Below are 25,193 nucleotides of genomic sequence, written 5' to 3' on the forward strand. Positions count from 1 at the left end.
GTTTCAGTTCGCGTTGGAACGTTGAACAAGACGGTGCGTGTCCTTGGTGCTTCGACAAGTGATCGGTGTGATCAGTGATTAGTGGCGACGATAAATCAGTAACATAGATCGAATTATCGCGAGAATGTTTGAGTTTTCTAACGCTTTCAGCTCGCGGCTTACAAAGTTTTCGACCATATTTTAAAAACCGATCGATCCTCAAGCAGCATCCTCTGCATCCAAGTTGTCCAAGATCGCGTCGCGTTCGCCTTAATAGCATAAAAGTGTTTTAATTTTTATTGGCACGAACGGGCGAGTCAGTTGCGGAGCAGTTGTCGTTGCTGGAGGATCGGCATTGGCGGCGTCGCGTGTTCGCCTCCTCGATCCCATAAAATCGTCTCCACGAAATCTTCGCGTGTGTCCCCATTCCAAATCCAGCTTTTCTACCTGCCGTATTTCAGAAAAGGGTTTAAATGGTCTAATGCATCCGTTTCGTTATCGATTCTTTTAGTGTGAAGATACCCTTGCGACTACGACTTGTTTGATCTTTCGCTCAGCAAAAGTACAACATAATAAAAGTGTCTGTGCGGGCGGCAGTCCAGGAAAAATCCGGCGGAAAAGTGTGGCAATACTCGTAAAAATAACTCAGGTCGTTTCCATTCTAAATTGCGCGTTGACAGCCGCAAGTGGCGCAAACAAGCCGCCAAAAGAACAAGGAGCTGTCAGTCCCGTCCCGCCAAGTGGATCACTTGGATCACATCCACATCCGCAGTGGGGGCACCCACGAGCTCTTCAGCACGAGCAGCGTCCTTGACCACGAGGTGAGTGTGAAGGTGGGCCAGACCTCCGGGCTGCAATAGGTGTGCTATGTGCTTCGTGTGGCCAAAATCTGGGCTACGCCGCTCACTCGGAAAATGAATGCGCAAAGTGGCCAGGTGCGAAGTGCATTCCGTATTCAAGTGCGTGGAAGTACTAGAGCATATTAAGTTGTTCTTAAAAAATAGTGTGGGTAATGATGCACATCTTTGCACATTTACAAGTATTAAATAGTTTTAATTTTACTAGAGGAAAATAACAATGGGCGAATGGCAACTTTGAGATAAGCGATATGTGACTTTAGATTTTAGAATAATTTAGAAAGGTATTATCATATATTATATAAAAGTTTATTTTTCGTTTTCTATCTTAACAGACTCAAGAATAAAAAATCAAATCTTCTTGCTACACCCACAGAAATGTAACTCTTTTTCATTCGACTTTATTGCATGATAATCACCAACTTGTTGATAGGCCAATTTATGAATATTCTTTATGAGCGCCCCACAAGATTGCTATTCATTTCACCGCCATTTTATATCTGATGATAAATCATGTTAATTGTTGTTGTAATTCAAATACTATCGATACATATTAATTAGCCACACCCAAGTCAACCGCAATCTCGCAGCTAAATCAGCCTGTGGCATCCTCAGCATTCGAGCGACATTAATCTATGGGGGATCTTGAGATCTTATCTGCATTGGCGCCATAAATACCGCAGCCGAGTCATAATTTATTAATTACCGAACTTTCCACACGTATTTAAGCGAGCAGATTGAGGTTTATGCCTTCGAGAGAACTATAATTATGTGATCATATAAGGTCAGGGCACAGAATATTTTCCCCACCAAATATGAATGGTTGTTTGCAACGGCAGCCAGCCACAGATTGTTAACGATGTTGACCAAATGAAGCTGGGCACATTCCCCAACAACGGTTAAAATACTTAATTTTATTTGACTTGATTTCCCAATCACTTTGCCGCTTCTACTGGACTTCAAACTGCTCTGCTACTTATTCCAAGCGATTCAATTATAAGACGCCCACTGCAAAGATCCCCATAACAATTTATAACTGCCTGCTCGAAAGACATTTCAGACTTGCGGTTATTTTATTATTTGAATATATTATTCAAAGGCAGTGGCGTTGTGACCCGAAGGGGGTATTAATCTTGAAGATGTAGTAACCACTATTTGGCAGATACTTTAATACATATGAGATCGTTGTGGAGTATCTATACAATAGATACTTTCCCTTCAATAGAGTGGTCAAATGAGATCGATGTGTTCCGTTTTGCAATGGGATGTGACAAGAAATCTGTGAATAGTTATTCAAATATGGTGTTTGCTGTTTTCTTATTCTCTGTCCAAACATTGACACCCCTTGGCGCCCCACACAGATGACTCTTCAGACATGGTAATATCTTTCTGGCCATATATGGAGCTCGAGTTTGACATTATTAAAACATAAATAATATTGCCATTGTTGGTATTGGAATTTCCGCTTGGCAGCGAGTTATGAGTTCATAAACAAATGCAAATTAAGTGGAAAATTGTTGCACCAGCAAATTAGCGCATCGTCAGTGGAAAGTCATTTGGACACCAATATCCGACCTTTTGCGGCGAATCAGGCTAACAAATTTTAATGCTTTGTATTGACTTCAGCTCGAATTTGCAATTCAAATGGATATCAGTCACAATAGTAAGACTATTTGTGTTGGCCGTTTGGACTGGGGGGCATCAAAACCAATTCAAGTCGAATGGAGACGCGACTTCGCCTTAATGGTTCATCAACATAAGTTAATGGGTTTTCGGTTTTGGCCTAATGACAGATTAAACACATTCTCAAACGATTTGACAAGATCGCCAACTTTTGTTGGCGCCGAGATGTATACTTTATCCTGGCATAAAAAGTAGCATTTATACCGAAGATCACGCATATTATTTTCGTTAGATATTTGGCGAAGATATGCAAATTTCGTAAAGACAACTGATAGCAAGGTGCGGTTCAACAAACATCTGGTAGAAAACATTTAATTATATAGCCGCTGTATAAATTTAATTGATGGCAATATAATACGATTTGAGACAGTATCTGGCTGCTGGCTATATTTATCTAAAAAAGTATTCATCATAAATGTTTAGCTCATCACATGAATATACCTCATAAGCGTAAGATGGCAGATAACAGAGGTTTTAATATCAGCATTCTTACCAGTCTTTAAATTGTGATTTATCCTTTTTTACACCTACAATTTCAATCATTTTTATGTACTCTGCTGTTGCGATTGAGCAACTTGGCAGGTGGCAATTACCATACCAGAAATCTCAATCACCCGACTTATAATTGACAGACCTTTCAATATTTTGAAATAGGACTCCGTACAACACCTGAAAAGCAAAAGCCACATTTCCAGCTGTCAACTACTGCATTTTTGTCGAATATAAATAGTCAAAAATTGAATGAGAAAACTCCGACAAAAAGACCGGGCCGAAATTCAAATCGTTACAAATACAGAAATCAATAAAATGGGGACGTCAAGTGCCTTCCGCGACTATTGAATGCGACTTTGACTCCAATCCTAATCTTGACACTTTGAAAACAACGATCGAAAAAATGTTTGGCCTGCGCCGGAAGTTATACAAAGTCTATTATGATGAAACCAATTTATCAGACTGCTCGAAATCGATTCAGTTCACCGTGGACTCGCTCGCTATTTGGTTGCTTCCAATTATAAGGTGCCTGCAACAAATTAAACAAAGCCCGAAGAAAGTTAGCTGCAAATGAAAATCCGCCGAAGAATTCCCCTAAGTGGCTTACCAGCGCTCTTTCTACCGATTTTTCACTCTCGAACTGCGTAGGCGCCGGCATAGATTTTTTCCATGTCAAACCGGCGACTGACAGCAGGTTTGCCAGTTTGCCAGCCGCTTGGAGCTGCAGCCCCAACTCGCACTGAGCCCCAACTTTTTGGCTGAGCATTTAAGCGCGGCTGATTTGATTTCAGTGACACGACGCCCGCGGCGGCAGCGAAACTTGTCCTGCCCACACGCGACTGCGCAGAAGCGCGGTTTTAACCGCCGCGTCGCGCATGCGCAGTAGCCTCGCGAGCGTTTTTCCCTCCGCTTCAGTTTTTGCGCCGTTTTAAACGCCCCGGGGGGACGTGGACACCACCGACCGCGGTTGCATGCTGGCGCGATCGGAAAAGGAGTCAAAATATTTGAATTTCTAATGCCGCACGAGGGCCGACTTAATAGTGTATCATTAAATCATTCAAAAGTTACCGAGCCTTGCTACTTATTTAATATCAACTACAAGCAAATAGTTCAATATTTACAAAACTAATTCTTATTATCTCCTATGTACTTGAAATACGGTCAGAAAGAGATGATTGTTTATGTTGACTTGGTTAAATATTTATAAGTAAAAAGAAAACAGTTCAGCCACCAGGTTATTTCTCAAGAACTAGCACAATTTTAATTTAAAATACTTATTTCCATTATTTTCAATATTCTGAGACATGGAACACTTAGTTGTTGCAATCCCCTGACTAATCAGTACAATATCCACAATGGCGGTTTTCCATTAGCATTAAGTGTCATTTAGGCGAACCATAATATTATTGTAGGACCTAAGCTCCTACAGTAGAAGTATAGGACTAGAAGCTATAAAAATATTTACCTTATGAAAGTGGCACTTGGATAAATGCATCTCACATCCCTCTGCTGTATAGAACAAACCCATTGATCGACCCTCGCTGCCAAGTGGCTATCCAGGGTTCTGGTTTCCCTTTCGCCGGTTTCTCTGGCCTGCCATTTAATCTGATGAAATGACTTTTCCGATAAGCATCAAATTTCCTTTGATGATCGACCAGAAACGCCTTTGTCACTGCAATGACGGTGACGCCAAACTTGTTCAATCGGCTTGGATCAGTGAGGGGTCCAACCCGGCCAGTGGGTGAAGATGAAGATTCAGATCCAGATACAGATACCATCCCACTGCCACATCGCATCCAACCCTTTTCAGTTGTGGTTTTGGTTGCCGATTGATCGCCTTGCGGCTTCCGTGTGCATTTGCCTTTGCTTAATTAAATGTCAATCAATGTACTCGTCGCTTTATGGAGACGGACTTTGATTCTGATTTGTCCGCTTTAGTAAGTAGATGTGGCGTCGTCTTCACGATACTGACAATGTTGACGATGCTGCTGTTGACTCTTTGGCGTCTCCATGGCGGGATTTTGTTTTTGGGGCCTCAACTTGATGACTGCGTGGGTGCTGGACAAAGATATATGCATGTATGCCCAGTCTAGGCATGATCTATACCAAATCGATGGCATTAAAAAGTATTTAATAAATTTCAGGCCTGAGGATTATGTGTTTAGGTGTACATTCGAAGGTGTTTCCACTTCTGGTTTCGGTTTTTCTTTATGTTCGTGGCGGATTACTCGGTTGACATTTGGTGGGAAATGTTCTGGTAGCCGGCCGGCGGCCAACTTAACTGGGTATTAATAAACGTTTCAATGAACACTTGGCACAGATCTTGGGCATTATGCTTGGGTTAAGTTCTTGATAACCTTTCAGGGAATTTGAAATGGCTGAATAACTCGGACGACATAAGCCTTTAGAACTTATGGGGAATCTCTTTCTCATAAGACTGAAATCAATTGAAATGTTGGTTACATTTCTGGAGTTTTATGTCTAATCTAGCGTAGATAAATTGAATTTTCAATTGAAAATAGATTTATTTACTGTCTTCATTGGTTTAGATTCCACTGCTAGATGATTGAAAGCCAAGTTGTAAGAGTGTTTAGAATTCACTCAACTTTGCTTGTAGAACTTCTCGTTTTATATTGGTTTTATGCTGTTTATTGATTTTACATTCTTATGGCGCCCACTACAAAGCAAGCTGCTCATTTTAATCGGCATACTAAAGCACTCTCATATCACATCTGTCGGATGGAAAATAAAAACCCTAAAATACTGTCGAAGAATATGTGATCTGCCACCGTTTTCTCCAGTTTTATTACGTGGGGAGACAGAGACCCAAGCTCCGGTAATTGCGATTACACCCATAAACGGAACAGATCCTACAGCCCGTCCACTTGTGACTCAGTGACATTGTAGCCAAGAGAACGAGAAGTCAACAACAGCAATATCCACTGCCACTATAAATCCATAACTGTCAGTCAACATTTTGGACCAGTATCGGTATCGGAGAAGTTGTCGTCGTGTCTTGTATGGCCAGAACGCCATTTGGTTTTGGCCCGGCTCTGACTGTGAATCCCAATGTGGCTGCTTGGAGCATCGGCGACCGTTACCACATTCCTGGGACACCTCAGAGCCAAAGCCAACAACATCTCGGCCACATTTCTTGTGTTTATTTAAGCATGATAGTTGTGTAATGGCTGGGAGCTTGAGTTGGAGTTGGAATTGGAGTTGGAGTTGGAGGATGAGGATGAGCTCGGGGCAAAACGGACTGTAAGTCTCTATCAATTGGATTTGTGTGTTATGCAGTTTATAGCACTTCCTGACATTTGTGGCTGCTCAAGTGATGAGCTAAAGGCCTAATTGCAATTGATTATTTTGGGCATGGAGAATAGGTCCTTAACCTATTTTCGGGTTTGTTTTACGACTACCGCTTGTTTTACGCCAATCAGTTGGTACTTATTTCTGTTTTCACCACAACACAGATTTCATTACATTCTATTTCATTTCACTGATCGTTAAAGGCTGATCACCCAAGCAGTTTGAATTGTAGCTCCCTTTTCTAAGATTTATGTGAATCATGAAAGAAGTTTTCAAAGCGATTTACAAGTATATAAGAGTTTTAAGTTTTACGTAATATTAGTTTTGATACTTTCAGATTCATGTTTTACTTATGTAATGGCTACTATGCCCTACCTCGCAGCCTTCCAAGAAAAAGTTTCAATTATTTAAAATTCATCACCTTCGCATTGGGCTCCAATCAACTTTTCCACGGAACTTCCGCTGAAGAAGCACCTGAAAACACATCCAGGCGAAAACAAATCTGGGCACACACATTAAATAAACATTTATTTAAGTTAAAAGAGGCATGCAAGAAAGAATGATTGCAAATATCCAACATAAATCTCGGGCAGCTCAAGAAATCCACAATGGGTAGAAGGGGAAGTTACAACAAGAAATATAAAACTTAAGCTCCGAAATGCTTTATGATGATGACGCCCACAGATGGCCAAAGAGATGAAAGATATAGGGGGAGATCTCTACAAATATATAGCTATACAGCTATAACTAGGTGATACCCGACCAAGTACTTCCGGCAAACTGGGGAGTGAACAATGTGAAGGGGGGCAGAGGCTTGTTGGGAATCCCAAAAATGCTGCAAAATATTTACCAATCGCTATACTTCTGTCCCGGTTAATACTTTTCTCGCTAAACAATTTCATTTGAATTTTATTTATTATTTGATGCGATTTTATTTTATGCTCCACGCCACGCAATGCGTTTTATTTTTAAACGCAAATAAACAACCACCGGCTGAGGACCGAGATCCCATTTTCTTCGCTTTATCGTTTCTTTCTTTATATTTATATTTCAGCGGACGGCAAGATTTTGGAGTGAGCACCCCGTACCCCCCAGTCCATCACTCCCTTCCCCCGGCCCAAGATCACAGAAGACACCAGCAACAACAACAATTACAACAGCGAACACGATGAATTGGACGCGCGTGCTGCTAATCGGGTTGACCGCCTTGGCGCTGACATTTGTGGAGGTTGCATCACTCTCACTCGATCCAGGTAAGTGCAGCGATCCACCTTCCTCGCATTCCAGTGAACTCTTTCCCCAGCTGCACTGGCAGAAAAAAATGGCTGTACTCGTAGTTAAGCTAAAGAATTCGCGTGGTGTATGAACAGTACCTTAGAACTCAAACAAGATCTATAGATTACTCGACAGTTTAGGTAAAACGAACTTGGAATAAATGATGATTGGTGTTTATTATTTATATGATTACACCAGTCTAATAAAATACTGAGGTAGTTCTATTCATTAACATTTTTAGCTTTTTACTAAAATATAGCAATTTGTAATCACAAATTTGTATTATATTACTGATTTCATACTGATCAGTGTATGTACATAAATGGCTTTACGGTTTCTTTGGCTAGCAAAACGACTGACTGCAACGTTAATGTTTGCTGAGATCCGCCCGAAAGCCATACTTTTGGTTAACAACTTGGCGATTTATGTAAATCTTGTACTCGAATCCCAATGCAAACGTCGCCAGCTGACAGCCCACCGGGTCACTAGTTTTTGAGTTGGCGACCTCCCTGCTCCGTAGATGGTTACGATCACGAGCCATTTGATCGCGCGGCTGGAAATCGCGACTTTTATGCCCGTGTCCCGTGTCCCTTGTCCCGGGGCCATGTCCATGTCCATGTCCATGCCCAAGTCCACATCCATGTCGTGAAGGTCATCTGGCATGAGCCTGTCAAAAGTCGGCCGCTGCCAGCATGACAAATAACCGCACAAATGCGTGAAATTCTGTATATAGAGTCGTCTTGATAGATTCTTTGACCCACAGTTGTTCACCTAAACGGATTGTGCAAATAGCGCTCGTGTTTTTATTTGGGTTAACACGGTCCGCGGTATTAAAGGCAATCTCCCTGGGTGACCAAAATAAATAGTTCCATGTTCCGTATCCGAGGTGTTGTAATCTGTGGCGGGCGAAATAACCGATGGCCAATGTTTGTGGGCAAACAGCGCAAGTGGCAAAGACTCGGTTTACTTGAGGAGATTAGCAAACATGACCCAATGATGGTTTTGGGCACCTTAAGGCATTATCTCTGTTTATTCTCAGCTGTTTATTTGGTAATCAATCTGTGTGGTTACGGTAGAACGGAAGTTGTTCTTAACAGTATCGAAACTGATCGATCAATACCAAACGAGATAGGGCACGAGAATCGAAAGGGAATATAGAATTTGATTTATTTTATTTTTATCGTAAGAGATTACATATTTAACTGTCTTAATTTGTTCCCCTCACAGTTGCTTCTGCTGAACTGGAGCAGTTTATACGAAAAGGAGATGTTGTGATATCAACGCGACACATACGGTAATTGATATCTCGTAACTCTAAGGATTGTGACTATATATTGCTTCCATCGATTAGACCTCGCCGAAAGTTGCACATATCCATAGAGGCACTCTTCATGATCGACTTCCCCATGCTGAAGCACAAGATGTCCTTCTTCCTGGACCGCAAACAGCAGCGGGTTACCCTGGACATCAGTGCGAACGGAGCCACCGAGTCGCGTAACTTCGAGATACCCAACATCAACGAGACGAGCACCATTCGATCCCTGGCGCTGCAGTTCTCCAAGAACCGCATAACGCTCTATGTGGACTGCAAGGCGAGCACGCATCACGACATCGACATGAACCTGGCCAAGCTGTACACCCAGATGGACGATCCGGTGATCAAGCTGGTGAGTAGATAGATATGGTTCTCAAAGTCAAGTGGCATTGAAGATATGTGAACCATTTCGTTGACAGTTCCGTGAGCGCAAGTATCCCCTTCACTTCGATGGGGACATGGAGCACTCCCTGCAGCGGGCCAGTTGCCAGAAGGGCAGCCATCGTCGTGGCAATCGTCGCATGCTGCGCAACAAGATCACCGAGCGTGGTGAGTTATACCCGCGAATCTTTGCCTCCCTGCGACCCACTTACATCGGCATATACTATACCAATCTTTGCAGAGAAGAACAAGAAGCGCGATGTGCGCGGCTGGTATGAGCCAACGATCGCCCGGGAAGGAGTCGTGGATCACAGACACCAGGAGGTGCCAACGGATGTGGAACGTGGCGACATTCCCGTTCTGAATGGCGATTGCGAAGGTAGGTGCCCAGCAGCAGTAAGAGCACCAGTTCACCACCACCTCATCCACCCAACTCCTCCGTAGTCGGTTATCAACTGTCAGTCGGTAGTCTCGAGGCAGTCAACGAATCTTGGCCCAAAGGCGTGGCCCCTCTCCAAAACGAGGAGGGCTTCCTACGGCCCCGAGGGTTGGGCTGGTGCTAGATTAGAGTGGAGGCTCGTTTTGATGAAATTGTTTGGCCTTTGTCAGTTGGCGTTTATGTCACTCGGGGAACATAATTCAATTAGGCGAACGTAGTGGAGCAACCTGAAATGGGGTATGTGTGTGGGCTGGGGAACCGATTCGGGGGATTGTTGCATCGAGTGGGGGCTTGGGATTTCAATGGCATGTGCAAGTGAATGAACGAGGCCTTGAAAACCAGTAAAGGCATTCTCAAATTGCGATCTTTTGGAATAGTTTTAAGCACTTACCAAAGCTAGCTATTTGAGTTATTTGATTCTGCACAACTCTGAAATTACCAACAATCTTGAGTTATTTTTATTCATTTTATTGAATGAGAAGAGGAAACGGAGCTGTCAAAATTATAGAACTGACATTGATGGATAGCGTTTTAGAAGGATTCCTTATATGGCAAAAAGCATGTGGGTTGCTAAACCAATACGCAAATAGTTTAGTTCTTTGAATGCAAAAAGGTTTCTCTATAAAACATACAATAAGTCCGAAGGCTAATAGCCTTGTGATACCATGTCCTTGAGCATTACGATCTTCATTAGGCCGCCAAGTTGTAAACCAACTCGCTTAACCCGCTAATGCCTTATAAATCTGGCAAGCAATTAATAACGATCCGAGCACTATCTATGCCTGGGTAATATAGCCACAGGTACCCTCATCGGTGTCACTGTCTTGGCCAATAAGTTGCCGCTAAGTGATCGCGGCAATAGGGTAACATCGCCAGTGAATGGAGGGCTACGAGGCGCCCACAGTGCACACTCACTAATGAACGCCGCGATATGACAAAGCCGCGCATAAGCTGTGCACTCGATTCCAACATTGCCTGGTGTCGAGTCGGTATAATTATTATTTATCTGGCTCAGAGCAAAGACACCAGATTGGTAGCCAGCTCCGATCTGTACCCACACAATCTACACAGAGAAAAATTCAGTTGTGCACTTGCAAAAATGTATAAGTATTTGACTACAAAAATCCGATCTGCGGCTGCATGGTACAGCCAACTATATATTTCCTTATAAATGACGACGTTTATTTTATGGTGGTTTATGGTGGGGTGGCCTTTTTTTCGAGTGTACTTGACATGAGTACGGGGCGGCATATAAATCGCAAAGGCAAAGCCAACGAAAACGGCGAATCGTAATGAATGAATTACGTGGCCACGCCGCCAACGAACCAGATGGAAGCGAAGGTTGCCAAATGTAACCAAAACGAGATCGAGATTGCTGGGGCGAGGACCCCAAATGGAGGAGCAGTGGAGCTGGGATGGAGGGGCAACCGATCCGACTTGGAACGGATGCGTTTGGGCGTTGAGGCGGCGGCGTTTTCAATGTTGACAAAACTCACTCAGGCACTCAGCCATTCAGCCAGGCAAACCGACAAAGTCAGACAGATGTGCCCATAGAACGGACCACTAAGCTGGACTAGTTTAGTTGTTGCCATGTGTCGTACATGGTGTTGTACAATCCAAAAGGCCTAGAGATGACAGATCTAAAAGCGATATGTTGCAATTTGCTGACTGTGCCAGGATTAACATAAGAAGTTGAAATCTGTACAGCAGTTTTACAACTTATTAAACAATACTGATTTGACACCATCTTTTGATTATAAGTTTCTTAAGATGGGATATTCAAAAATATGGTTTATTTTCATCAGTTCCGTTGAGGAACGATGACCCATATCCGGTCGCGAATTCTGGCCAAGATTAGTCACATGCAAAATAATCAACCCACACACAAAATTAGCATATATTTAAAAGCTGATGATCAGTTAATCTCACTGACTCATCCCTAGTGAGTCGAGGGATCGGGATTAGGTGATCGGTTCTGTTGTCCCAGTGCATTAGGCTGCACTAAAACGCCAGCTGTTCGAAATCCTGCATCCATTGGAGCGACAAAGCGGATTAGGCTGCAATCAGAGGCTGAAGTGGAAGTGGAGTGCGAAATGAGTGCATCGGTTAGACCTTAATCTTGTCAGCCGCCTGAACGCTTCCCACACACACATTCGCCGACTTTTGCCAGGGTGTGTGGAGGGTGTTGGTGAATTATTGTTGCTTTATTTAAAGTCTCCACCGAAGCCGAGATCCCGCGAGCCCAAGATCCCGACTTACATATCCCAACTGTAACGCTTCTCTCGCTGCTCTGCCCATTGTTCCCAAACAGACGCCCTCGCACGCTCGCTCAGCGATTTACTGGCTCTGGTGAAGCTGCTCCGCGAAGACGTCGCCCACCAGCGCCAGGAGATTGCCTACCTGCGTATGCTCCTGGAGAACTGTGCCGGCTGCAAGAATCCCCTCACCACCGACAACCAACTGCGCATCGAGCCCGACTGCCGTTCCGCGAATCCCTGTTATCCTGGTAAGTGCGTTTACCCAAAAAGCTTACAATAATTAGGTTAAACACCCAGCACTTGTAACATATTATCTTGGAAACATAAATATGGTTAAAAGATAAAGTAAAGCTATTGGAACTTAAAGCTTATGCCGATGAACTGTGTGTTTTGCAGGAGTGGAGTGCCTGGACTCGGCGGCCGGGCCCAGATGTGGCCACTGTCCCCTTGGCTTCATTGGCGATGGCAAGAGCTGCAAGCCGGGCGTCACCTGCGCCCACCACATCTGCTATCCGTAAGTCCCTCCTGCATCCTTGTACACCTTATATACACCCATATATATATATATATACATATAATCCTGTGCGTGTGTTGTTCGTGCGCTTGTGCGAGGAAAATTAACGCGGCTTGTGGAGTTTTTAATGGCGTCAAGGGCGTGGCCATCGCATCCATGTTAATTGTATTTGTCATGCTGCGACTGCGAGGGCTTGAAAAGCACCGCCATCCGAGAGGCTTATCCCTGTCTGTCCTGACTCTCCTGACTGTGCAATTATTTGCATTTGGCCTTAATGGCAATTTGATGTTGTTTATGGTTTGATGATCTAGTCAAACAGCAACGCAGCGCCTCCTTGACAAGCTCCACAGCGGCAGAACAGAACAGCGAAGCCATCCATATGCATATCTCAATCTGTGATTGATAAGCACGTGATGGCCATTGGGAAGACGACACATTTAGGCCTTTGTGCCTTTGTGCCCATTTGCCCTGTGTGAATTCTACGAATAAATGGGAGCAAGGCGACCATGGACATAAGCTGGTTACCCAGAACAGAGTATGTGGATTGGGCTTAATGGCCGTGAGTCATGTGAGGCATGGTGGAACCTGTTCTCTCACCTCTGAGCATCTGATAAGCTTCGTAGATCGTAGATATGTCAATTCGAATGCGAAGACTTCCTAATCCCTACTTACACTGCAAGATTTTCCATTTCTTCCGCATTATCGCATCTAAATAATCTAGTCGCGGTGAGTTAGATATTCAAATGGACTCCAAGAAACGGATTTATCTATCAAAAGATCTCTTTGATCTCTTTAAGATCACTAATGGGGTCAGGTTAGCGATTCAAAGATTCCAAATAGAAATTTTTCGATTCATAACTGAGGCAAGGAGACTCCGATCCACCCACAGCCCATATGAAGATGTTATTTTGAGACCGGAAGAGTTTGTCACAATGGGAACTCCATAAAGTGGTAAATATTGTTCTGGCGCTGCCAAAATAATTATGCAAAAGACCCACAGCTCAACTGGGGATCCTAATAAAAACATTATATCGCACGGGCTCCCCACCTGCATCACTCGACCGACGACCACCACCAGTCATAAATATGTTAAACAAAACTATAACAAGTTATGCGATGTAACGGAGCTGGAAATGGAGAAGAATATTTGGTAGATATTGTTGGACAAAATGCAACAAAACCATTGGCACTACGGCACCCAGTGCTGTGGGGTCTGGACCACAAATGGCACTTGAGGCAGCCGCATAAATTAGTTAAATGCGCGCCGGTGTATAAAGAACCCGCACCCAGTTACTGGGCTCTGCTAACCCCAACTCGATTCTGAGGACTGACTGACTTCATTGTGTCAAGACACTTAAAGTGATTTCTGTTCTGTTGTTGTTCTTTCCCCGGGGCCACGGACCACGGACCCCCGGGTAATGCGAGAAGTCCACTGCTACACTGGCCACGCGCATAGGAGCCTCAGAACGTAGGTCATAAATTTGAGTAAATTATTGGAAAGGGCTCCCAATGAGCGGGCTAGGAACCGAACCGGGTGTTGTAGGTGTCTTCGGTTTGTTTACTTCACCCGGGTTGCGGGCAAGGTGCGCCCCTGGCTGACCGTATTTTAATTTGCATAAAATTGCCTTAAATGTTGTCACGACGCCGCCGACTCGTTACTGTCATCTTTCATTATCGATGAAATGTGGCCAGTGTGTGTGTGGTAGGCCCAAAACCGATGGCCAAAACCGAACGCCATTCCCATCATTCTAAGTTAGTGCCCAACGAATGTCATCTGAATCTGGTCAACGCTTTGTTTATTTTCACTTTGATTCGGAGCCCCATTGAATGAGGGGCCTCTTTGAAAGACCATCGATTCTATTAAAAGGCAGTAAAACTTGTGCTAATGACATGCACACCTGTTGATCCTTTGTTGTGGCAGCTATCGTGTGTTTTTTATGGCGGCATTATATAGGTCCCAATCCCAATATCCCTGTCCCTGCGTGGATGTTCTTCTTGAGTCGGGTTACATAATGAAAAAGGTCATAAGAGGTTAGGTTTGTAAACTCCTGGTAGCGCTCTACATTGATTGAAAATAATTCCATGTTTTCAAAAAGCTTTTGGCAGTTAATAGTTAATATACAGAAATTTACGTTCAAAAGAGGTTTTTATTAGCATGTAATATGATTCTTCATATTTAGGTTTGGAGTAATCTTTGGAGTAATATCTTAAATGACATGCTCCTTTTTCATATCGTATTTACTTTTGTGGCCCATTTGTCTGCAACTCTTTCTGCCCATTTCGTTTTCGCCCAGCACTTTCCATTTCCCAAGGTACAAAAGTCCCAATCCCACCTGAAAAGCCAATCATAACTTGGCCCCAGGCCGATGACAGAAAAGTTTTTACTGCGCACACTTTTGTTGTTCGATTTAAATTATGCATTTGACGAAACAATCAGCAGTGCAATCAAGCTGCGATCCACAAGCCAGGGAGATAATATTACCATCTAGAGATCGGAGATATCGATTTGGAGTGTGATTCCTGGGCCGCTGGCAGCTGCAACATGTGTACGAGCATGTTGGATAATTCCCGCGACAGAATTTCGTTCGATTGGGGAAACTTTCCCACAGAATCTCGGTTTTCCACACCCCTCCACTCTCTCTCTCTCTCTGCTGGGTTAGCAACCATCTAACAATCCAACAATCCAACTAGCAAGAAATCGTTTACGGGCAGAGGTAAAAGCAGGAAAAGCTGCGAGTGGAAGCCGCGGCTAGCTGGTTCACAGCTCGAGAAACATCAAAGTTCGGTGGAACGCATATCTCAGTGTGAATCGAGTTCGCCTACGCATCGGGAAAAAGTGGATCCATTGATTCCAAGTCGTCGTGGCTGGGTGTATTCGTTTTTGTTGTTACTCTCTGCCTCTGCCTCTGACTCTGCCTGGGTTGCCGTGGCTGTTGACTTGGCGGCCGAGGCAGCTTTTGACTGCTTGAATTCAAATTAATAGTCGACTGGCAGCGATTCCCAGTCGGGCTTCGTTTATGCCTGAGAAGTATCATGATCGAGATATCATGATACGTACTTCAGTCGACCCTTACTATGTTTACAACTATTTCACTTATATAATAACTTTTAAACGAAAAAGCAAAATCAGTATTTTTTGAAATTCGGAATAATAATTTCTGAAATCTTCACAAATGTTATATAAACTATATCTATTTTCATTTCTATGATGAACTTCAGTCTTTTTAAGCAAAAATTCAAAGCTTGGTCCTTACTTATACATCTGTATGTTAAAAAGTTCGAAAAAGTAGGATTTTAAGTAAAGGAAAATCTAGTACTAACGATATACTTTAATACACAATAATAACTTACTTCCATTAATGGCTTTAAATTGGGTTCCTAACTTTACTGAACTCGTAAAATAACTTGAATTTCGAGTATCCTGATATACTTTTATACAGGCTATTACCTTAATACGTTAATACGGATTTTATGCACATCCCACGCGAACATCCCAGTTTGCGAAATCGCGACGCCGCATAAACTTTTTACGACGCCGGTTGTCTTGGCAATGCGCAGGCGCAGCAATGAAAACAAAAACAAGCCTGGGCCAAGCCAAGTCGAGATCAGGCCCGAGCCAAAGAGCTGAAAAGCTGCAGCCGGAGTTGGAGCTGGAGATGGAGTCGGAGATGGAGATGGAGCTGGAGCTGGAGTTGGATCCCCAGCCTGAACCTCGCAGATAAGTGGCCTGTGGCAAAATAAACGCCGCTTTATGGCAGTTAGCTGCAGTTTGTCCAGAGCGTGCGCCACATTCGAGGATTGGGGGATGGAGTGTGTACGTGGTATTGAAGATTGGTGGCACTGCTCGGATGCACTTCTTCAACAGAAGGGGCGCTCTCCTTGGAGTGGCAGCCAAGTGTTTCTTGGCTCTTTTGTTGTTAGAGCATTTGCATGGCATGCGCTACCATTAGAAGCCATTTGGCTGAGGTTAATGGCTGAGCGGTTGGCTGAGCCCTAAGAACAAGACTCACGTTCGATCCGTATGGACCGTAATAGACCATTAAACGGGCCAAGGGGATATCTAAACTATGTGATTGGCGAACTCCAACTAAGTCACTAAGTACAGTAATATTGAATACTACGAGTATATACTGTAAGCCCTGATGATTCAAACCGTTTTTGCTAACCCATCCCAGTGCAATGTGGCTAAAAGCCTTTGCATGCTTCAGAGCCATGTTCACACATTACTCAGGCCCTGCTCCTTCACTGGGACCTGCCCTCTATTCCTTCTATGGCTCCTTGGGCCGGTGTTTGAACTGGACTCGAACTCGGCTCAGACCAGCAAATTGGAATTATGAATTATGAATGCGTGGTTAATAAAAAGAACGTCCAGAAAGAACGGCAGTCAAGACGAGGCAAGTCTGGCTCTGGGTTTGGGTTTGGGTTTGGGTCCGTCATGCCAACCGGTGGACAGAGGCGGCTGAAATGCTAATGCGTTCCTCGTTGCGCTTGACTGGATATTTTCCCAGCACTCAAACGATGCCGCAGTGCCGCGGACCCAGACAATATGGTCGAATGAACTGAAACAAAGCAGAAAAGCGCAAAGTGGCGATCAGGAGAGGGAGGCTGGCCCAGAAGATTGGGGCGGAGGCATCTGGGAAGGCAGCCGGAAAGCGAAAACCCCCACGCAGCAACCTGAATGGGGATGGGGATCTCCTCTTAGACCGCCTGCCACTTAAGTACTTAACACTCTTTGCTAATTGCGACCAGCCAGTTAGAGGCAATCCCCGAAATGCTTCCACTCGAGAACCCCAAACTGACGCACACTCCGCGGATCGGGACAAGTGTGTTGTTGGCCACCATGGACATGGCGAAGTCGAGGGCATCCAAGCTGATGGAGCTCATCAACTGACAGAGCCAAGAAATAACAAAAGCAATACTTCAAGTTTTTGCGACTAGCCTATGTTGTTTTAATACTCTGCCAAAAGCGAGCGTAGCGAACACAATGTGCGGTTCAAAATTAATGTTTTATGAAAAAAATATACAAAAAATTGGTGGCATCACAGCAAATTAGTTTTTTTGTTTACAAAACATAATTCAATCTTCTTTAAGCCCTTTGCACTGCAGGGTATTAATTGTGCATCACTTCAAACCCCTTTTGCGTGTGCTAGATCATTATTACTGCTTTCCCCAGAGGCCAAATGCAAGTTGGGTAGCTAGGGCCAGGTCTTCGAAGTCTATAACTCGAACTGGAGACTTCCGGCAGGCCAAAACGCACTGTGTGCTTAGCCATAAAATATTTGAAACTATGGCTTCTGGGTCAGTTGGGCACGGTAGTTGTGGCCGATGGGTGATGGGTGATCTTCCTGGGAAATTGGACTGCCAAGAGTTATGTCCTGACAAAGTGGGATGCAAAACGAGCCGGCGTTGCTGATGAGAATGGATGCAGATGAAGACGGAACATTGGCCGATGGGCCAATAACTGTAACCCCTAACCCGGGGCGAACTAATGACCATGTCATGATATGTAAATATTTTGCAGAGCCATAAGCAATCCCACACTCGAGCATAAATAAGGAAAACGGTCGGTGAAATTTACATGCATGCAATGGCAGTTGGATGTTTTGTGTTTTGGCCATGGGCCATTGGACCATTGGAGCATTGGACATTGGCCATTTGCGCCGCAGCCTACACACACACAACCTGAATGCCCCCATCCTTAACTTATTTGTGTTTCGCTGGCCTTTAATAAGATTTTCTTGTAATTGTAATTTGTTTTCTTTTCGGGATCCGTTGCCGTTGCCTTCCTGCGGGTGAACCATCCGCAAATCCACCTGAGGAGTCACATGTCTTGTCGCTTGTCGAAGAAGTGCGCTTTGTCGGTGCTTTTGTGACCCTCGCATCCTCGGCGGGGCAACCTTTTCTCTCACTTTTCCCAGCTCACTGGCTTTTGTGTAGCCGTTTCCCCAACACCAAAACATCATTAATAAATATGCCTTTGTATGCTCGACTGTGTCCAACATTAACAGTCTTTTGTTGCTGTTTGTTCCTGCCTGTCGGTATTAATAATAATAAACAATGCGCCCCCCGAATAGCACACACACAACACACTGAACCCATTCCACACGATACCATCTCGTCCCATCCCATCCCCATCCCCATTCCATTCCAATCCATTCCATTTCATCCTCCTGCTCGATCGCATTAACAACAACAATCTGTGTCTCCCTTTGCAGAGGCGTTCAGTGTCACGATACCGTGAATGGAGCCCAGTGTGACTCCTGTCCAGCCGGCTACGAAGGTGATGGACGCACATGTTCGCTGCGTAATCCTTGCCTGGACACGCCGTGCCCCTCAGGTAAGTCGCAGCCACTCAATTGGAATGGTCTGCACCCATGATTGCCCCGCCCCCCCCCCTGGTCACCCCGTCCTAACTCCTAAATGGAGTTTTGTCTTTTTGGGGATTTTGTTGATTTTATGGCTAATTTGCGTTTGTCGTGCCATCAGCTCCGTTGCGAGTGGGTTGATTGGTAAACATGGGCACCCAGAACACATATCGAGGTTCTTAACAAAACGGAAAGGGGAAATGCTTGAGTTCTTAAACTGTTTGGCTTTAATTTTAGGGTCTAGTAAACAAGAACATTCGACATGATCTTTTGGGGGCCACAACTTTAGTAAATGGATACTTTAAATACACACTTGAAGAGTAACACCTTAAATTAATCCTTTCTTGCTGATAAAGATACACTTAGATACACTTTTTTTCTACATTCAGTCGCTGAAGAACTTATGTGCCCTACCCATTTGAATGTAGCGTACTCAATTCACACGATTATTTGATTTATTAATGCCCACTTCGCTTTAATTCGGCCTCTGAGGACCTGCCGACCCTTCTGATTGAATAAAAAACCCTCGAAAATTATATAGTACCTGGGGTAATTACGGGCTTCTCGCGAATGTGTGAAACAAGAGGGTTAATCAGAGCTCAGAGCTCAGAGATGCACTACGATCCAACGAGTTTTGGGCGTGCTGGAATGTTGGGACCATATAAGATAAGTTGTCTAATTGATTTGCGGCAAGAGTACAAAGAGCTGGAGCCAGATTCCAGTAGGTGGACGGACTTAAATGGCCAAGTCGAATGGGACACATCACACATTACCTACCACCACCTACTTACTAATCAACAATTCTCATTTGTATCAGGCAACATTCTAGTGCCCTCGCATAATGTGCAACACTATCAGAGGCAGAGCCAGTACACCGCCCGAAAATACTCGGTCGTAACGAACTAATCCGCGGAGGAAGGGACTATCGCAACGTTTCGGCTGAGCTATGAGCTATGATACACAACTAAATTACAAGTACAGAGCGTAGAAAGTGCACATATTGAATTACTTACTACTTTATAAAATAGTCATAAGTTGTAAGCTCTACGATTGGCGAACAGCGGAATTCATAGTATTAGCAATTCATTTGAAAGCAAACGCAGCTCCAACGAAAAATGATGAGATAATATCCTTGAAAAGTTATTTGTAGCATAGAAAACTTAATATGTACGTCCCAATCAAATGCCCAGAAAGTGGAGTCTATAAACGTGTAACAAAATTTGCTTGCCCCGCCTGAAATCTCCCAATTTATTGTAATAAACTATGAATAATATTAATACAAAATGTACGCTGTAATTTTTGGTATTTAATAAATAAACTCCATCATTGGCCACAAATTTTTTTTATTTACCTATCGAAATCATCCCATTAAATCCACATGCCTTTCTATCGCATCATGTTTATACACTATCATTTTCTGGTCATATGCATTCAGAGGTCAACGGTGAGTGGCATTTGTACTCGGAATATCACGTAGATCATGGTTAAGATTCAGCCGAAAACATGTTTTTAATATAACTTATTTAAAAGAAAGTTATATCATTTCTGAGTATTATTTGGGAACAACCTAGATTTTCTTTTTATAAATGAAGTAGAAGAGTTCTGGAAAACTGAAGCTTAAACACAATTGGGAAAATGTTTTCTATGATCAAAATGGCTCAAAAAGGTACTCATACATATTTGAATAAACATTCGGCAGCTTCGTGAATAACTCATCTGATTCCTCCATTCGTTTTAATGCAATCCAATCATTTTACGTTATTTTTGCGATTACTTTCCAACTTAACGAAGGCGCCCAGTGCCTCCGGGTTGGCTACCCGCCCTACTTTCACTGCATCTCGTGTCCAATGGGCCACGAAGTGAACGGTACCAGCTGCCAGGATATGAATGAGTGCCTGCTCTACGATCCTTGCGACGAGCTCACGACCTGCACCAATCTTAGTCCTGGCTTCCAGTGCAGCCCGTGTCCCGTTGGCTTCGATGGCATCCACGGCCATGGCTACTTCGCCGACTACTACTCCGTGGATTATCGCAGGCAGACGTGCCTGGACGTCGATGAGTGCCGAACTGGGTTCTTTCGATGCCCGGAGCATTCCACTTGCATAAACGAGATTGTGAGTATGACGCACATCCAATAATATGGTTAAAAGATAATAGAAATCTGCCTCAGGGTTCCTACAGGTGCCAGTGCCACGAAGGATATGTAACGAACGGCACCTACAGCTGCCTGGACAGATCCTCGGTGTCCATGTGCCCAGATGGTAGCGTTTGTGACCGCAATGCCGTGTGCCTGCGGATGGATAACGTGCGCCACAAGTGCCACTGCAATGTGGGATGGGCGGGCAACGGATTGATCTGCGGCAGGGACACCGACGTGGATGGATGGCCGGATCAGGCAATCGGTTGTCCAGAGCTGCACTGCCAGCGGGACAATTGTCCGCGGTTGCCCAACTCGGGCCAGGAGGACGCAGATCTGGATGGATATGGTGATGGGTGCGACGACGACGCCGATGGTGACAATGTCCAGAACAGCCAGGACAACTGCTGGCTCGCCTACAACACCGAGCAGCTGGACTCGGATGGGGACAAAGTGGGCGATGTGTGTGACAACTGCGTGCTCAAGTACAATCCCAGGCAGCTGGATACGGACGAGGATGGACTGGGGGACGAGTGCGATGGGGACATCGACAACGACTCCATACCAAACGAGTTGGACAACTGCCCGCTGCTGCCGAATCCTAGTCAGTCGGATGTGGACAACGATGGTGTGGGCGATGGCTGCGACAACTGCCCGAATCTCCCGAATCCCGACCAGAAGGATCGCGACATGGACTTTGTGGGCGATGCCTGTCACAGGGACATCGACGGGGATGACGATGGAGTTCCAAACTCACTGGACAACTGCCCAATGGTCAGCAACTCGAACCAGCTTGATACTGACGGCGATGGAACGGGCGACGAGTGCGATGATGACATGGACGGCGATGGCATACCCAACTACAAGGACAACTGTCCGCTGGCCAAGAACCCCAAGCAGGAGGACTACAATCGCAATGGCAAGGGTGACTCTTGCGAGGATGACGAAGACGTAGATGGGGTGCCAAATGCCATGGACAACTGTCCGAACAACTCGATGATTCATCACACGGACTTCCGCACTCTCCAAACGATTCCCCTGGATCCCAAGGGTCTATCCCAAGCGGATCCCAATTGGGTGGTGCACGCAAATGGCACCGAGATTGTCCAGACGCTCAACTCGGATCCGGGTCTAGCAGTGGGCAAAGACGCCTTCGGAGGCGTCGACTTCGACGGCACCTTCTACATCAACGATGACACGGACGACGACTACGCCGGCTTTGTGTTTAGCTACCAGAGCAGCTACAAGTACTACGTGGTTCAGTGGAAGAAGGGCACCCAAACCTACTGGGAGCCACGACCATTCACCGCCTCCGCGGCGCCGGGCATTCAGATAAAGTTGGTCAACAGCACCGAGGGTCCGGGGCCAATGATGAGGAACAGCCTGTGGCACGAGGGAAACACCGACGGAGAGGCCAGGCTGCTGTGGAAGGATCCAAAGAACATTGCCTGGAAGGAAAGGACCTCCTACCGCTGGTCCCTGGTGCATCGACCGGCCATCGGCCTCATCCGCCTGCAGTGAGTGATGGCACCATGACACAGGGTTGTTCCCAAGACTTCAATCTCCTTTTTTTGCCAACAGAATGCACGAGGGCAACCGCCTGATCTTCGACTCGGGCAACGTGTTTGACTCCACGCTGAAGGGCGGTCGGCTGGGCGTGTTCTGCTTTTCGCAGAGGATGATTATATGGTCCAACCTGCAGTACAAGTGCAATAGTAAGAGAATCGAAGCAAACGGGGTCCTTCAACTCAACTAAACCTCTTTCTATACTTTTCCATGCAGATCGTGTGAAGCCCCTGATCTACAATGATCTGTCTGACTATCTCAAGACGAAGGTGGAGTTGCAGGACTGAAGGGAAACCCACTCCTCACAGCCATAAAGCCTTTTCTGCCATCAATTTTAACCAAATTACGTATTAATGCTACCACTTAGTTAATAAATGAGTTGCCAACCCAGTTGGCCATTGGAGTCGCGTTTTCCAACACAAAAATCAGCCAAATCAAGTTGGCCCTGCCCCAGGTGAAACCAGGAGACGTCGTCTGTTAGCCCAGTTAGTTGAACGCCACAGTTAGGCGAGCACACTTACGCTAGGGAACGTTTTGATCACCGAAATAAGGAAAAACCGTACTGAAAACTTTATTCCTATTTTACACGGAAGTCGAACTAGTTAACCGGGTTAAATTCAGTCAGTTCTGCTTAAATTTGTGAAGGGTAAGTTGGAGCACAGTGTTGTTACCATATCGTGTACCAATTGCTGACCCAGCCCATCCTAAGGCTCCACCAAATAGAAACGATGGCTAGCTATGACATGCAGCCAACTCCTTCCCAGGAAGAGTTAAAGAGGACTGAGAGCAACAAGAATGAGAAGAATTCCGAAGAAAGTCGATCAATGCATGTAGATAGTGATGCGGTTGTCGCTTCCTCGTCGGAGAGCGAGCTGCGGCCTTCTCGCAGTTCGGTGACCAAGGCCACTAGGATTCCGGTTCCACTTTTCTTGGGTCCCAGTGCCAGCAGCCGGATCTACAGTTCCGTGATGGTCCAGCGCAAGAGCCGCACCTCATTGGCAAACCAGCAAATGGCCGACGATTCCGGCATCAATTTGGACTGCTCGATGACCGAGGTGCACACTCCGCTTTCGACCAGACCCAGTCCAATGGAGCAGACAATGCTCGACAGGATTCCGGCCACCAGCAGCGAGATGGAGCTCCAACTGGAAGAGGAGCAGACCCTCAGAGAACTTCAACGTGTCGTCGCCGAAATGGAGGCCGATGTTGCCCTTCATGATATGGATATGCAAGATCTACAGCCCGGTGATGACGAACAGGATACACATGTCCCAAATGAAGCCTCCAGTGTTGGGAATGGTGCCGATAGTTTTGACGTAGATATGGAACAGCTAACCGAAACCGACACACTGCAGAAAACCTTTCCTGGCGAACCTGAAAATCGTCTAGTCTATGAAGAACTCCCGGCAGAGAATTTACATATGGTTCAGGAAGAAATTGCGCAGAAAGAGGAATTTTCAGAAATTAAGGAAACTGCCGTGGAAATGGAATCTGTAAAGGAATACGAACTTTTCGAACAGTTGGCCGAAGAGCCAGTAGAAGAATGCACAGAGATCGTTCAAGAGACCCCGCAGGAAGCTGTTGGCGGAGAATCCGATAAATCTGTACCCGAATCGGTAATGGAGGAACTCGAAATGGTCATTGGTGGAAGTTGCGAGTCCGAACAGGACAGGCTTATCCGGGAACAATTCGAAAAAGGTCCTGAAACAATGGATCTCAAGTTTCATCAAGCGGCAGATGAGATTGTGTGCATTGATACGGAACCGGAGCTGGTCGCCAATCTCTCGAGGGATGGGTCGGTGGAAAGCAGCCGGGGATTGGTTACTTTGGAAGAACTGTATGATCCGGAGCACAACGTGGAGATACTGCGTCAACTTCTGCAGACCATGGCAGAAGATAACAGTGAAGCTGATACAGCCCCAGACATGACAGAAAGTGAGCAAACGGAAGAAAAGGAGACGGAAATGGAGGCGTATGTGGAAACCACCGAGATGGATAAGGAAATGGATCCGGACCTAAAGCAAACTGGCAAACCCTTAAGTATCTTGCGGCGTCTGATGAACCACAGAATCCTAAAGTTTAGCTATCCCATATTATTCTGCAGCTTGGCTTTTAGTTTGATCTACATAACGCGCAAGGAGTAGAAGTTAAATTATCTTAAAATGCAAATTGGATTATATGTACGTGCGGAAGCATATATTTGACTACGCAATATATGCACAAATCCTACAAAGTACTTCAAAATCGCCCGACGAATTTGCAGAAGGTTGCCTAAAATATCTATTTTCCAAATAAATAACAATAACAAGTCTGCACTGTTTGTAATTTGTATAATTTGTATATTTGAATTAAAGCGCCATTTACTTAACCGTCTTTTGGAAACGAGCGCTAGGTGGCGTGTTTGGCAGGTCAGACATGGAAACGGTTATCGATAACCGGTAATAGACTGCCTAACGTATTTTCAAATATGTTACAGAAAGTAATTGAAAATAATAATGCACTTCTGTCCAAATCATAGCATGGATTTCTTAGTATTAGTTAGTAGTTAGTTTAGTAAAAATTAATATTACTGAAGATTGTATTCCACAAATTTAGGTAATTGGGTTCCACACAGAACCGCTCC

The 25,193-nt window shown here is 44.9% G+C and overlaps 3 protein-coding genes across 5 annotated transcripts; all 3 read left to right on the forward strand.

The window, feature by feature from the left end:
* The first annotated feature begins 18 nt into the window (after positions 1-18).
* Positions 19-20,204, forward strand: LOC6527047. Of its 2 annotated transcripts, none has more exons than XM_015198098.3 (11): positions 19-33; positions 491-800; positions 7,375-7,573; positions 8,823-8,889; positions 8,947-9,262; positions 9,330-9,459; positions 9,533-9,670; positions 12,042-12,236; positions 12,385-12,502; positions 18,718-18,839; positions 19,685-20,204. In XM_015198098.3, the coding sequence occupies exons 3-11, from the start codon at positions 7,489-7,491 to the stop codon at positions 19,771-19,773; spliced, it is 1,260 nt and encodes a 419-aa protein (XP_015053584.1). In that variant the 5' UTR covers positions 19-33; positions 491-800; positions 7,375-7,488; the 3' UTR covers positions 19,774-20,204. The 2 variants fall into 2 exon arrangements, with proteins under 2 accessions (XP_015053584.1, XP_015053583.1); XM_015198097.3 differs by lacking the exon at positions 19-33 and adding an exon at positions 34-98.
* An 86-nt stretch (positions 20,205-20,290) lies between these two features.
* LOC26535754 (cartilage oligomeric matrix protein) lies at positions 20,291-22,960 on the forward strand. Its single transcript, XM_015199177.2, has 4 exons — positions 20,291-20,981; positions 21,038-22,521; positions 22,586-22,719; positions 22,787-22,960. Exons 1-4 carry the CDS (start codon positions 20,715-20,717, stop codon positions 22,855-22,857), a joined length of 1,956 nt encoding a protein of 651 aa, XP_015054663.1. The 5' UTR covers positions 20,291-20,714; the 3' UTR covers positions 22,858-22,960.
* A 93-nt stretch (positions 22,961-23,053) lies between these two features.
* Positions 23,054-24,939, forward strand: LOC6527048. Of its 2 annotated transcripts, none has more exons than XM_015198099.3 (2): positions 23,054-23,216; positions 23,269-24,939. In XM_015198099.3, the coding sequence occupies exon 2, from the start codon at positions 23,299-23,301 to the stop codon at positions 24,712-24,714; it is 1,416 nt and encodes a 471-aa protein (XP_015053585.1). In that variant the 5' UTR covers positions 23,054-23,216; positions 23,269-23,298; the 3' UTR covers positions 24,715-24,939. The 2 variants fall into 2 exon arrangements, with proteins under 2 accessions (XP_015053585.1, XP_002088141.1); XM_002088105.4 differs by having other exon boundaries at positions 23,280-24,939.
* Positions 24,940-25,193: the final 254 nt, after the last annotated feature.

Source organism: Drosophila yakuba, chromosome 2L (genome assembly GCF_016746365.2).
Source record: "Drosophila yakuba strain Tai18E2 chromosome 2L, Prin_Dyak_Tai18E2_2.1, whole genome shotgun sequence".
Lineage (NCBI taxonomy): Eukaryota > Metazoa > Arthropoda > Insecta > Diptera > Drosophilidae > Drosophila > Drosophila yakuba.